The sequence below is a fragment of the Eulemur rufifrons genome, chromosome 5 (assembly GCF_041146395.1).
Source record: "Eulemur rufifrons isolate Redbay chromosome 5, OSU_ERuf_1, whole genome shotgun sequence".
Lineage (NCBI taxonomy): Eukaryota > Metazoa > Chordata > Mammalia > Primates > Lemuridae > Eulemur > Eulemur rufifrons.
Window position 1 is genome coordinate 8,031,425 of NC_090987.1, and position 16,368 is coordinate 8,047,792.

The 16,368-nt window shown below is 31.4% G+C and overlaps 1 protein-coding gene across 1 annotated transcript in view; it reads left to right on the plus strand.

Annotated features, from left to right (window-relative positions):
- CDH19 (cadherin 19) overlaps positions 1-16,368 on the plus strand; it is a 55,485-nt gene that overhangs the window by 8,682 nt on the left and 30,435 nt on the right. Inside the window, exons 3-6 of the mRNA XM_069467882.1 lie at positions 5,224-5,343; positions 10,086-10,250; positions 11,823-12,007; positions 12,552-12,805. Coding sequence (XP_069323983.1) covers positions 5,224-5,343; positions 10,086-10,250; positions 11,823-12,007; positions 12,552-12,805 — 724 coding nt within the window. The remainder of the gene's footprint in view (positions 1-5,223; positions 5,344-10,085; positions 10,251-11,822; positions 12,008-12,551; positions 12,806-16,368) is intronic.

The window sequence follows — 16,368 nt, forward strand, 5'->3', positions numbered from 1 at the left end:
TCCTCCACCAAATTTTTTATAACAGTAGTCACTGAGTGCATTGTTTTTAACATTAGCAAGTGTCTAACATTCCTTACACTGATGTTAATCATTTTATTATCAAAACCAGGATGCTTTTGAAAGCAAAAAAGGTAACTTATGAGTGAGACTCATTTTACCTTACCAGTTAAGAAAGACTATAATAGCATTTTAGATTGGAAGTACAAATAAAGTGGGTTATACTGAACTCTGCAATTATTTTAAAATATTGTATTTTAAATTGCAAGTTTTTTTTGAAAATCAGATAAAAAATTCTCTTTAATAATCTCTATCATCAATATGGCACACATATGCTGTAATGCAGAACCATTATAAAAAGAGAGATCAAATGCAATTAATTTAAAATACACACAAATTAAATTTCAGTTATTTTTCAGAAAAATAAAAGTCCTCATTTTCTGAAATTCCTAACATCTGAAATTAGATTCTATGAACCTTATGCCTTTGGACACATAAGTTGAAAATGATTGAGATTGGGACAGATTATTCTTCTTAGTCCTCCAAATGTTAGTTTTAATTAAACACACTATAATTTGCTTTGATTTAAATTCTATTAATATTATCTCAGATTATAAAAATGTACAGATGTTAAAAATACCACACGAAAATAATAAGAATGATCTAGTTTTCAGTGATTGTGGACAGAAAAACAAAAAATAATTGAAGAATACACATTTAAGGTGACAAGTGAGAAAATACTAGCTGTTTTCCATCTTCTAATGGAGGTTTTAGGTTGTAAAGTTATTGCATCTCAAATATAAATACCGTAAGGATGGACTAATCAGTACTTATAGATAAATAATGCTTCTCATACTAATAAAATAAGGTTTCAGTGTGAAGGAGTGAGAAATGTGCTGATGAAACCATTATTTTTATCATGAATTTGATCACTCGATTACCTAATTCATCTTATATCTGCTTTGTTGTTATTATAATCATAGATTCAGAGTGTAGGTCAAAATAATGTTATTCAATCTATGCTGCTTTGGAGTTGACCATTATACTCAACATCTCAATAAATTTGTTCCAGATTAATCAAGGTGTACTCAAACTAAAAGTACATATAAAAATAGCTTTTCTATATACAATTTATATCCCCGTTGTAAGAAAATCCTATTAACCTTATTACCACTGAATTCAAAACCAATAAAATATTACATATTAAAATAAATGAATCATTTTGAAATGTACAGTTTAAATCTTAGCATTCACTGTAATAAACTATGGTACCCATACTTCATTATTCTCTAATAAATGTAAGCTTTAATTATGAAATGTCTTTGCCATAGCTTGCTGACTTCTCTATTGCCTACATGATGTCTAAATTGGTCTACATAAGATAATTTATCACTCTTTTATGTTTGGATGTCTCCCATAATCACTAGTGGATAAAACATTGTATGTGACATGAAATGATACCATCCAATAAAGTTTTGTTATTAATGTTAAATATTTGATTGAGAATAATCCAGTCCTCTGTAAAACTGGTTGATGATAAAATCCACATAAGTCAATATAGACAGATTTACACTATTCTTACAGGAGGTTTTACCCAGTGGTGGAAGAATAGTTCTGATGTGTTGAGCAATTATATTATCCATGTCCTTAATGATTTCAATCTTCAAAAATTTTATGCAGTTTTAAAAAGTTTAACACTTTTAAACATCACAAGAGAATGTGTAATTTATATGTAATTTCACATACATAATAAATATTTTATCATATGAATAGACCAGCATCTCATTAAAATTTCTACATCATAACAAATGAAAAAGTACATTAGCAAATGCAGTTTTCAGAGACTAATAAACTACTATATTCCCCTCAGGAACTTAGTACGTTTATATCTTGTGTCATCTACATAGCAATAAGTTTCTGCAAATAGTGTATCTGATAAAATGAGCAAAGTCAAATATTGTTTTAAACTTATTTTCATAAAGACCTTTTGCAATAGAAAGTTGTCAAGATTCAGAAGCTATCTAGAAGGAGAGAATTAATATTTTAAATTTGTTATGAAAAATCTCTCCAGAGTGATACAGGAAAATGACATCAACTATCCATGCCATAATAATAATAGAAATATATTAAATATATTTGATGTTTATTATTAGAATAAATAAACTGATAAGTTGCTAATTATAATATGATTCTAAGAGAATTTTTTTCTATTTACATTTTTGTTCACTTAAAATGATAAATGCAAAATGATTTAAGAGGATCTTTAGGCTGCAACAGTCCAGTCCTCTTGGCTCTTTGCATTCTCAAATAGCTCTGCCATCTCTGATCGAGTTATGGTGACTCCACTCTGACGGACAGGCCGACCTTGGGACCCTTGGGTCCCCAAGAGAAAGATTTTCTCACTGTTTGTATCCCTTACTAATTTGATTTCAAGGATCTGATTTAAACTTTTAAGAGTTGCCATGAGCTACTCAATTATAATTACTAGATGATGTCTTAAGGTATAATAATAAGATTTAAGGGTGAGGCAGTTCAACATATGCATATCCTTTCAGGATTATTTTCACTTCCCTTTATCTGCAATCTGGTGGTCATTTTACACTGTCACAGTGGTACTAACATGGAGTGATCAGGTCTCTAGTGTTACTCAGGATAGTCCTGCTTTACTCTTGTTTTTCTGTCACTTTGTCCTGGAAACATTTGTCCTAGTTTTTCTTAAGGATTTCTGCAAGATTTAAAATACTGACTAGTAAAATATACCAGTCTACTTCCCTCGGTTGGCTTTTTATGGGCCCAGCACGCTTCCGCTGAGCAACTCTGCTGGTCTTTTCACTTTTTAAAGAAAAAAAAAAAAAAAGAACTTTTAGAAAATATTCAAGAGAATTTAAAATTGTTTGATCTGTATTCTGTGAAAGGTGATATCAATAATAAATGAAAAAGGAAAAGAGAAAGTAGGAAACAACAGAATAAAATAAAACAAAGATAAATAGGGTGATATAAAAATTGAACATTGCTAAAATCCTTCTGATTTATATGGCCAATATTTCCAAAACATGAGTACAAATTGAGTAAAACTACATTCATTAAAGTTTTAGAAATATTGCTATATATTTTTGACATCTTAATTAGAGATATATACACATATACATATACTTACATATACATTCATATATACATATATACATAAATATATATATCTTCTCACATGCATAAATATAAAGAGTAAATCCCTGAGTAGTCATCAGTGGTTCTTCTCAAGCACTGACACCCCTGAAACATTGTAGAATTACCCCACTTCTATAGGTTTGGTACTGTTATTTTAAAAGTTTCAAAATATTCATAAGAGAGAATAACAAGTATTTCCCTAGAAATTGAACTCCCTATTAAATTCACATGAGAGGAATTCTGGATATTTATAATATCAAACTGTTTTTATCCACTAAGGTTCCTAAGAGTTTGACTTCTTTTATTTTCCATATAGAGAAATTATTTTGTGTAATTCATGAACAGGCTACATTAGGTTTTCTATTTAGAAACCTAATGTAGAGAACAAGGGAATGACATATTCATTCAGACACTGAAGAGGTAAGTTTTTGTTAGAGGTAAGGGAAGCTATCAATATAAAATGTGCTAAAAAAAAAAAAAAAGCTGGCTTGGGAAAGAGAACCTAACTACATGACTTATATTTCTATCATCGAAATGCAGTCATCTTCTGTGGGTCATTGCATTTGCTGGATCGTCCTGGTTCTTATTTGTATAATCCCAGGTTAGGAACTCTAAAGACTTAGATTACTAAAAATGTACTTCGATTAATAACTAACAGTACTATGATTTTTAGGGTGGCTTCTGAAGCTAAAGACAGGTAGTATAGTTCTGGAAACTAGCGTTGGGAAACCCCTATGGAAAGAAATAATACAGAGACAATGAGGAAAAGTGGGAGGAGTAAATGAATATGTGCACAGAACGGTAGTTAAAAGAACAAGTCTTGTCCAATACAGACTGATTAAACTGGTGGTCCCTATGAACCATTTTATTGGAATAACTCTCCACAATAACTACAGAAAGATATTTTTAAAACATTTAAAAGTAATATGTGTCTATACATGGAATAATTGGGGAAATGAGTAAGTATTGGAAGGGGTAGGTGAAGAGTTTTCTTTTCATGTATTATACTGCTCTTGATTTTTGAATGAGGTGTGAGTGTTACCTATTAACATTATATGAATAAGAAGAAATTCTACTTGAGTAAAATATGCTATATGCTATTAAAACAAACATTAAACAACTATCCTAACAATGACAAGACAGAACAGCAAAGAAAGCAGCAGTTAAAGTTTCAACAATTAGTAAAGTATAGAAGGGTTGCCTATTAGAGTGTTTCAGTTTATAACATTGGATTGTGATGGGAAAATTCATTATGCTAGCTGTAAAGAAAACCACAGAGGCTATCTGATTTTGTGCCATTTGTGTTGCCATTCTTATCAACACAGTACATAGCGTTCCAACAAATATGGATTTCTAACAAGATCCATAATGCTCAATTCTGTGTTTACAGAAAGCAAATTAAAAAGCACAATATTTTTCAGTAAATAATTTTTTAAATGTAGCATTAATTTCAAAAGTACAAATATTTATTACACATGATTTTATTGCTTATTACTGATTTTTAATGAGAATGCTTACCTTGTCAATATATGCAAGATTTTGTTTTACTTTTTTTCTTAATTCTTCAAAACAAGTAGGTATATTACAGAAAGTAATTGAACAAGCTAAATATTATGCCCATCCCCAACTGGATACTCTTTCAAGCTCATTTCAATAATCTTTATATATATTTATCAACATTTCACAGTCTTTTAAGGGACAGGCTACACTATGACTTTTTGGTGAAAATCATTTCCAAGTTCTTTTTGATTCCTCCACTAAGAACACATATTGGAAAGATTAAGAATTGATAAATTATACATTATAATGAATTGTTTAAAAGTTATACCTTATGTCACAAATGTACATGTTTAAAATTCAACATTGCATATGAGAATTAGGGACATTTTATAAAAGGTATATTCTTTTGTCTACACAAGAAGGTATTACTTTTAAAAGAACTGAGTTTTCATTTTATAAAATCATTTTGCTTTGGTAAAGACAGAATGCTTTACAGAACTGAATTCATCCTTGAATAAGACCACAGTCTTAATTTACTGTTAATACATATTTTCTCTTCAGGAACGTTAGTCATCCAGGTGACAGCAAGTGATGCTGATGATCCTTCAACTGGTAATCATGCTCGTCTCCTATACAGCTTATTACAAGGCCAACCATATTTTTCTATTGAACCAACAACAGGTATTTGTGAATGAAATGTAGTGCCATTTACATGATTCTGAAGTAAGCAAATGTCAGCAAAAATATTTGCTTAGAAACATATTTTACAGTAGGCCTGATGTTTCAGTAAATACATGGGTTGTAATTCCTAAGCATTTAATTAGTGTTAGTCTTGCAGCCTTTTAGTTTATTTTTCTAAGGTTAAGAGATTGGATTTTCCTTATTCAAATCACAAATGACTTCTGTATGGAGTATAAAACATATGCAAAGATTTTATAAACCAATTAGAAAAAAGACAAAAGGCTTAATATAAAAATATGTGAAAAAGACATTTAAAAGCAATTGACAAAAGAAAATATAAAAAAAGCCTATAAGCATATTAAAAATGTTCAGCCTCATTAGTGATCAGGGAATACAAATAAAAAACACAAATACACTTGCATACCCAAACAGAATGGCTGAGATTAAGTCTGAGTATAAGGCTGAGTATACAAATTAGAATGAAGCATTCACTTAAAAAAGTTCTGTATTTTAATTTTATTATTTTTTATTTTTTTTTGAGACAGAGTCTCACTCTTTTGGCCTTGGTAGAGTGCAGTGGCATCCTTATTGCTCACTGCAACCTCAAACTCCTGGGCTCAGCTTCCTGAGTAGCTGAGACTACAGGCATACGCCATGACACCTAGCTAATTTTTCTATTTTTAGTAGAGATGGGGTCTCACTCTTGCTCAGGCTGGTCTTGAACTCCTGAGTTCAAGCAATCCTCCCACCTTGGCCACCCAGAGTACTAGGATTATAGGTGTATATTATATATTTTTGACTCAGATGAATACTGTATTTGATTATTTTTCTATTATTGCTTTACCAATTAGCTTTAATCAATTGAAAACTTTATAAAATAAATAGAACAGAGATTTTTCTCTTTTTTTAAAACATATGTATTGAATCCATAATAATTATATGACACTAATTCATTTAGCAAATATTAATTGTTACATTCAAAACAAAGACTAAGCCCATATGAATATTTCCCTTAGGACCTTATAGTCTCTAAAAAATGAAAAGAAAAAATACATAACTAATCACCCAGAATGTGGCAAGTGCCAAAGAAGTAAAATTTTATGGTTGTTAATAAAACAAAAATGTTATTTAGAGCTTGGTTACATGAAAAACTTTAAAGAATCAAAGCTTTTTGTTGGACCTTTAAATATTTCTTATTTATTTATTCATTCATTCATTCATCAAATATTAAGTGGCACAGCATTTCTCAATAAAGCTTTCTTGAAAGAGTCAGATTATAAGGAATGTGATTTGAGTGGCTATGTTCTTAAGTTTTCCAATAATGGAATATAATTTTTATTAATGTGGATGCACAGTAGAGAAGTTATTTTATTACATGAAATAAATGTCTTAAGACATTAGGTTTTAATTCCCTCACACAATCCTAGTTGAGAAAGTCTGAATATGTATGTGGCATTATATAACATACTAGGTTTATAGAGTTATGACATTGCAAAATCAAAAATATTACTAATAACAAAAACAAGACATAAACATGGACTCCGCTCCTGGAACATAACATAAATATTAAACATGTGAATATTAATATACATACATTCAACTTGTAAGTAATTATGAAATGAAACAAAGAAGTTCCAATAGGAGAAAGAAAATGAGGATGACCTTAGATTCTGTGGTCAAGGCAGAATACACTGAAACCAGATGCTGAGCTGAGCCTGTGGCCAAAGGGAAGATAGAGTGGAAGGGTGTTCCAGGTTATGGGAAGAATGTAGGTGAAATTCCTGAGAGGAGAAACAGTTAAAGCTCTTAGACCTACTGGAAGCCAGTGAGGAGAAGCACAGAAGAGCATAGAAAGAGAGGTGTCTAGGGAATAAATACATGCCGAGTCATACTGGACCTCTCTGTGACCATGTTAACTGCTGTCTTCCCACCCTTCACTCCCCGATCCTGCACACTGGCTTCTTAAATATACTAGGCAAGTTAGCTCAAACTATAAATTGCATCAATGAAGGAGGGTTAGAATTAACAGCAAGACAAACACTGAACAAAACACTGAAGTCATAAGTTTTGGGATATATAAGAGGGTCTAGGAATATATATCCTTTGTTCAGTCTGAAGGCTGAGAAGAAAATTTGAAAATAAAGTAAGCATAGTTAACCAAAGACATGGTAAGGGAAGCAAAGGCCTCTGTGTTTCTCTTACCCATTGCTTGAGTGACTAATCTTTATGGATTTGAGTGTAGATAACCCAAAACTCTAATACTATTCTCTTTTGCTAATATGAAACACAATACTCCCTTTTTAAAAGCTTTTTAAAATATATATATATATTTTTGAAGTGGGGTGGGGGAGTGAGAAGAGGGTTCAATTTTTTTTTTTTTTTTTTTTGAGATAGGGTCTCACTCTGTCGCCCTAGGTAGAGTGCAGTGGTGTCATCGAACATAGCTCACTATAACCTCACACTCCTGGGCTTAAGCAATCCTCCTTCCTCAGCCTCCTGAGTAGCTGGGACTACAGGAGTGTGCCACGACACCCAGATAATCTTAGTAGAGATGGGGTCTCACTTTTGCTCAGTCTGGTCTTGAACACCTGAGTTCAAGCAACCCTTCCACCTTGGCCTCTCAGAGTGCTAGGATTACAGGCATGAGCCACCATGCCCACCCCACAATCCTCCCTTGAGTTGCACATGGAGAGATGCTAGCATCATCTAGTCAACATATTCAATGGTTTCTACTCTACTTCATATAATTGATTACATTAGTGAAACACTTTAGTCTACAATTAAAATTCTTTCAGGTTATGCTCCAATTTATCTCTTTAAAAAAATAAGTAACACAACTTTTTAAATGAATGCTTTGTCTTGGATACATTTGGGAATTGGCTATTTTTTTATTTCAATAGATTGAGGAAGTTACATGGATGAATTGTATAATGGCTGAAGTCAGGGCTTTTAATGTATCCATCACCAGAATAGTGTGCATTGTACTCAATAGGTAGTTTTTAATCTCTCACCCTCCCCACCCCCCTTCTTAGTTTTCTTTGTCAATTACATCACTTTATGAGTGTATGTATCCCTAGTTTAGCTCCCACTTATAAGTGAGAACATGTGATGTTTGGCTTCCATTCCTGCAATACTTCACTTAGGATAATGGTCTCCAGCTCCATCCAAGTAGCTGCAAAATATATTATTTTATTCATTTCTATGACTGAGTAGTACTCCATGGAATATGTATATCACATTTTCTTTTTTTTTTTTTTTTTTGAGACAGAGTCTCACTCTGTTGCCCAGGCTAGAGTGAGTGCCGTGGCGTCAGCCTAGCTCACAGCAACCTCAAACTCCTGAGCTCAAGGGATCCTCCTGCCTCAGCCTCCCGAGTAGCTGGGACTACAGGCATGCACCACCATGCCCGGCTAATTTTTTCTATATATATATTTTTAGCTGTCCATATAATTTCTTTCTATTTTTAGTAGAGATGGGGTCTCGCTCTTGCTCAGGCTGGTCTCGAACTCCTGAGCTCAAACGATCCGCCCACCTCGGCCTCCCAGAGTGCTAGGATTACAGGCGTGAGCCACCGCGCCCGGCCATCACATTTTCTTTATCCAATTATCAGTTGCTAGGCACTTATGTTGATTCCATGTATTTGAAACTGTGAATTGTGCTGCAATAAACATTTAGGTGCAGGTGTCTTTTTTATAGAATGACTTGTTTTCCCTTGGGTAGATACACAGGAGGGGGATTGTTGGGTTGAATGGTAGGTCCACTTTTAGTTCTTTGAAGAATCTGCATATTGTTTCCATAGTGGTTGTACTAGTTTACACTCCCATCAACAGTGTATGAGTGTTCCCTTCTCAATGCACCAGTCGCAACATCTATTGTTTTTTGATTTTTTTAGTAATGGCCATTATGACAGGGGTAAGGTGTTATCACATTGTGGTTTTAATTTGCATTTCCCTGATAATTATTGATACTGAGCATATTTTCATATGTTTTTTGGCCATTTGTTTTTTTTCCTTATATCTGTGTTTAAGTGTTCCCAAAATCTTTAAAATTATTTGGTCCTCTCCTATCTCAAAGCTCTTGTCTTGAGTTCTCCCTAGGTTCTTTTCAGTGACAATTATTAATAATTGATTTTTACTAAATTATTTTATAGAAGATGAACATTTATCATGGACTATCTTGAGTTTGAATTTGCATTTCTCTTTCTTTAAATATATATGCATATATTATGTATATATTTACATTTTGAATAATTGTAGGTCAACAGCAAAGCCTTTTTCAGGTCCTATGACATGACTCAAAGTAAATTTTAACATCATAAAATTATGCCAAATATTTTTTTACATAAATTTGGTATTATAATTTACACAGTTATCCATAATGAGCTGATTTCAGAGTTTGTGGCCTAGTTAACTGTAGCATACCAATATTGTGTTAGAGAAGATAGCAGAAATAAGTTGAGGTAAAAATAAAAATTCTTCTTTCCTACCTGTGGATTATCCTTAATATAGTATTTTATAAGGGCCTACCTGTGTGGTTATTATTGTGATGACCACTCTAGACTCTAAGCAGAGTTGCTATTTAATTTATTATTATTATTTTTCACCAGGGCAGCGTCTGACATATTGTAGTAGTTCAACATATATCAAAAGAAGGATTGTATGATGAAATGCTTAAGAAATTAACTAAGAAGTTATCATGGTTAATAATGAAATAATAATTGGAATTTTATTACATTTTTAAAGGAGTTATAAGAATATCTTCTAAAATGGATAGAGAACTGCAAGATGAGTATTGGGTAATTATTCAAGCCAAAGACATGATTGGTCAGCCTGGAGCACTGTCTGGAACAACAAGTGTATTAATTAAACTTTCAGATGTTAATGACAATAAGCCTATATTTAAAGAAAGTAAGTAAAAAGCATCCAGAGTCTTCATTCTAAGGTAAATATAATAACTGTGTTGAATATAGGCAGATGTTGGAGTTTGCATTCTAAAAGTGCTGCACCAGCCCTAGAATTAAATAAATTTGTTAATTATTCTAAATTGTGAATATTTTCATTAGCATAATCATTCAAACACAAATGAAAGAGTAATTAATGTGTTAGTTTTCTATTGCTGCTGTAACAAATTGTCATAAACTTTATGGCTTTATCTTCAAAAATATAAACTAATGGCAGCAACTTTCTATGTCTTGTTTTCTGTTATATCCCCAGCCTCTAGAACAGGGCCTTGTGAAAAATATGTGGTCAAAAATGATTTCTGAATGTATGGAAAATTGTATAGATTAAGTGTTGATTAAGAGAAATGTTTAAGTTGTTTCTAATTTTGATGGCCAATAATTTAATATAAACTCAATCACATTTAAGTCTGCTTTCAAGTTTATGGTAGTATGATTGTTTTCTGTAGATTAATTTCTTGACAATTTTTAATTTGTGCAATTAAACAATTCTTTCAATTTTCCTATAAGAAGAGAAACACTGCACTGTTAAAGTGTTATTTTCACTCTAAAAAAATGGTAAAATATTAGCAATTTTTAAGTAACACTTCTCCCAGTTAAAAAGTAAAATCTTGAAATGCAATCTCTGAAGTGACTTGCTCTACGCTTCTAAGGGAACCAAGAATCTCTTTGAAGAAAAATTCCATTATGTGTGCTCCTTCCTTTTAATTCTAAGGAGGTTTATTCTTTAGAATATTCACATGTATGATGATTTTTACATTTTAACATACATTACAAATAATAATTTAATTCTCAATTAAAATAAATTTAATTAATTATCAGTTTTTTGACAAGTTACTCCTGAAAAATAAAGAAAAAAAGCTCAGTAATTTGTAGTTGTATCTATGTATTTCCAATATATCTGAAATTATTTTTTTGAGACAAAATCACTGGGGTCATCTTTGACTCTGATATTGTTTTTCTGCTATTTCCACTTACCAGCTCTTTTGGATCTATCTTACTTGCATTTCCATGATGGCTAGTGTAATCCAGGCTCAGAATCTCAAAATCAAACTATTATACTTGGAACTCAAATAGTTGCATTCAGTCTCTCCCACCTTTAATCTACACTTACATTTATTGGTAACTTCAGTCATCAAGGAATATTTGAGGAGAATTGAAAAACATTTTTATCAAACTTAATTAAGGATAGTTGAAGGATACAATAACAAATTAGTCATGAATATTGAGGAGGTGTACATATGAATAGAAATTTGAAGTAATACATACTAGTAATAGTACTGCCTAAGAAATATTTGAGAAACAGTGATGGAAGCTCAAATAGGATAGTGGGAAAATGTTCAGATTTCAAAATAAGAAGTGAAAGGACATATAGAGAGAGAGAGAGAGAGAGAGAGAGAGTTTGAGACTGACGCTTAGAATAAGTAAATGGAAAGGGTAAGTATGGGTATAAAGGATGCTATCATTAGGAGTTTCTTGTGTTAGGTATTTGTCTGAAATATCTTGAATTTTGTTTCTAAAGGTTTATACCGTCTGACTGTCTCTGAATCTGCACCCACTGGCACTTCTATAGGCACAATCATGGCATATGATAGTGACATAGGAGAGAATGCAGAAATGGATTATAGCATTGAAGAGGATGATTCACAAACATTTGACATCATTACTAATAATGAGACCCAAGAAGGAATAGTTATATTAAAAAAGGTAGACATATTAAAATTATTTGCTTTGCAGAATAGTGCAAAATCAAATCAGAAATACATGTAATGATTTTGTGTATCTGGTTAGTTTTTTTTTTTTTTTTTTCTTCATTAAGTAATTGAAATAAGATCCTGTGACTTATGGTTTAGGGAGAAATGGAGTTTAGAGTTATCCAGCTCCTTGAATTATATGCAGAACAGTTTAAAAAAATCAAATAAAACATGAATTTTTTTTAAAGTTCTTAAATATGAGGAAATTAATTCTCAATTCCATAAGATCTTTATGCCTAGAAAAATACAATTTTAGTCATAAATGAAAATACAGTTGCTATTACAAAACATTTCATTACAGATGTAAGTAACAAAATACAAACAGATTTTTATGCCTGATTAATTATTATACAAGAGGGATTCAAGTACATAAAAAGGAAAGGGTAACTGAAAGATAAATGAAGCTTAATTTAACAAGTAAAACTTTATTTTTCCCCCTAAGTAATATCTTTGGTTACTAAAGTCATTTCTTCTATGTACACTGTTTTTCTTTGTAGAAAGTGGATTTTGAACACCAGAACCACTATGGTATTAGAGCGAAAGTTAAAAACCGTCATGTTGATGAGAAGCTTACGAAATACCATACTGAGGCTTCCAGCACTTTCATTAAGGTTCAGGTAGAAGATGAGGATGAACCTCCTATTTTCCTCCTTCCATATTATGTGTTTGAAATTTTTGAAGAAAACCCACATGGATCATTTGTAGGCACGGTGTCTGCCACAGACCCAGATCATAGAAAATCTCCTATCAGGTATGTCTGTAAGGTCAGCTTCACATTAATAAATAAGTAAACACAGGTTAGACTGAAAATAAAATTGAATGCAAATTCAAAGATACGTCTGTATCTATATTTCTCTATATGGTACTTAATGGATTTGTAACACTTTAAACAAACAAATTAAAATCTGGAGCTTCGATATTGGTTAATAGGCAGTGAAATAGATGATTGCAAACATGTTTAAGAAAAAGGCAATCACCAACTAAAATCAGTATAATTGATTCCCTTTTCATTGGAGTAATGAGGTAAGAGAAAAGAAACCTTTTTTTATCCTAAATTGGGAGTTGAAGCAAAGTTGATCACAATATGGCTCACTTAAATACTTTTAAATTGAAATGATACTCAAAAATTGAGAAAGCTTTTACAGGTTATCATTTAAAGGAGTAAAATGATATAAGTCCAACGGGTTAGAAATAAATGTATGTGTTACAATTAAACAAATATTTCCCATGTGTTAAAATAATCTGTTATTTTTAGTTACTGTGTTGTGATATCTCTCTCTCTTTTTTTCTCTCAATATTTGAGATGTAGTCTGTTTGGATATTAAAAAAAAATTGTTACATATTTCCACTGACTTCCCTTGCTCACCTATTTTCCATAACTCATAATCTACAGAATCACATAAACTCCCATGTGTTCGTTAACATGCTGGCTATTGCTTTGATCTTTGGAGGCATTGCTGGTGCAGCGAAGAAGCTCCATTAAATTTTTGGTACAAAGGGATGTTCTGCTTTTCCATTTTACTTCTTGTTTATAAAATGCTGCCTTCTAATGTGTAGGTATAGTTCTTACTAGTAGTAATTTTAAAAATTTTATAAGTGTATATGCACAAATATATGTGTGTGTGACCCAGTAAATCAATTATTTCATTTTAAAAAATATGTATCTATTAAGCTATTAATTGTTTTTCAGAGAATACTGGATAATTAGAATTTTAGAAAGCATTTTGATTTTAAGGTGTTCAATGTTATCATTTAACATAAAGTGTTGGACACTAATCTCAGGGATGTGATTAAGGGAATAAATTTAATTAATAAGAATTCTTATGAAGCATAGATAAAAATATGGCATACCTTTAAATCATACTATAAAATTAAGAATTGCATGTCTGCTACATGTAAAAATACTACAGATATTATATATTAGAAAAAGTAGGCTGCAGCCAAATATTAAGAAGTTATGTGTTCTATAGTATCACTACTAGTGGCTACTAAAATTATCAAACTAAAAATATTTTAACTAACAATTTTCATTTTTATACCGAAATAATTACTTTTAGAAATAAGTTGAAAGTGTCTATCCAAAAGAATAAGTTTCAATGATTTGATAGATGATCTTTCATTTAGAAGTTTCTTTTTAAAAAGATTGCTTTTCATATATATTTTAGAATCATTGAGAATACAGAAGTTTTTTGTTGTGGTGGTTGCTGTTTTTCCATATGGTATAACTTGATTTAGCAAACATTCAATATATATTATGAAAACAAAATGGGATTTGTATGAATATAGCCACTTAGCACATTTCAGGAGGTTTATTCTTTTTGGTTTTCTTTTTCTTTTTTGAGGAAACAAAAAATCCAGATGTTTGAATACAAAATGCAAAATGATTTCAATTTGAGTTTTAGTTTGATAATATCTCTTTCTTAATACTCACTCCATGGTGAGAGCTATGAAAAGCAAAGGAAATATTAGTATATTGGATTTTAGCCTTAGGGATGTTTCATTGTTTTGGGAGACACAGAATCACACATAGTAAACAAAGTAAATTATACTCAATTCATTTAACTCATATTAGTTTTTCCTACTAAGAGTCACTTGCTGTTTCTGTGAAGCATGGAGATTCCTTGGCTTTGTGTCAGCAAGTCTTGGGTGGGATAAATAAACTGGTTTAACAAAATAGTCTTGTTATTGTTAAGGTCAGAAAAGCATGTAAAGTAGGATCTGCATTGATATGAATTATAATAATAAACCGTATGTCAAATTTTTTTTTAAATGGGTGCAAAAATGAAGGAAGGATGCAATATTAGACCTGAAAGTGAGATGACAGAATTGCTTTAAGGAGCCCAGTATAGTAGAAATTAGAGGAACCCAGAGACCATCTGCAATACAATTACTGTCATAAAATTATGAGGAACTTCATAAAGAATTTTCCTTAAGACTTTCCTTTTATCCCTCAGACTATGTATTACTCAAAGGACTCAATGTTTGCTTCCCTCAAAATTCATATATTGAAATGCTAAACCCCAAGGTAATGCTATTAGCAGGTGATTTATATGGGAGGGAATCACTCACAAGGGCAGAGCCCTAGTGAATGGGATTAGTGCTCTTACAAAAGGGACCCCAGAGAGCTCTGTCACATTCTCTTTACTCAGAGGATACAAGAAGTCAGCAGTGAGCAACCTTAAGTGGGTCTTTGTCAGAAACCAACCTTGCTGGCATCATGATCTTGGACTTCTTGCCTCTAAAACTGTGAGAAATAAGTTTCAGTTGTCTATAAGCTACCCAGTCTATGGTAATTTGTTATAGTAGCCCAAGTTGACTAAGACAATTACCATATTATTTAGACCCCAGGTATGAGGGTTATTATAATTTTTTATCATCACTGGGTATAATTTATTCTTTGTATATTATTGAAGATTTCTTCTTAACTAAACCTAAAGTCAAATTTTGAAATATTTTGTAAGTATAAGAAAAATGGCGTATTCTTTTCTTTAAGAAAAACAAAAAACAAAAAAGCAAGTGAAACCCAAAGCAAGCAAGAAAGAATGAAATAAAAAAATTAGATCACAAACAATGCGATTAAAAGCAATATAAAAATACAATGAAACAAAAACCAGAAGCTGTTTTTTTTTTTTTTCAAAACACAAGTATAATTTATCAATCTCTAGCCAGACAGATAGGGGTGGGAGAAGAGAGAATAAAAATTACCATTATCAGAAATGCCAGAAATGAAAGAGCGTAAATATTGATCCCACAGACATTAAAAAAAATTGATTATTGGGACTGTTTTTGGTAACTCTATGCCCATAAATTCAGACCAATTTCTTAAGATAAATCACCAACATTTATATTTAAAAAGATAAATAATCTCATTAATCATATATACATATATGTATACACAAAAAATATGTAATGAAAAATACAGTTAAAAATCTTTAAAAATGAAAGGTCAATTGCAGATGAAAAGATGTCACTAATAAATTCTACCAAATACTATAAGCAAAGAAAACTACAGAGCAATATTTCTCATAAACTAAAAGACAAAAATTACTGACAAAACAATAGCAGCTCCAGCTATTGTAGAAACGATAGGAGTACATCACTACCAATTGGGTTGCACCCAGGAATGCAAGGAGGTTTCTATGTATAAAAACATTTCAGTATTAACTCAATTTTAACAGATCTAAAAAGTCATATAAGGATGTTAATAGGTGAAGAAAAAGAATTTGGCAATATTGAAAATCAATTCATAATAAAAATTATCAGCACACTATGAATAGAAGATTCTTAATCAGATAAAGGGTAGCTACAGAACAT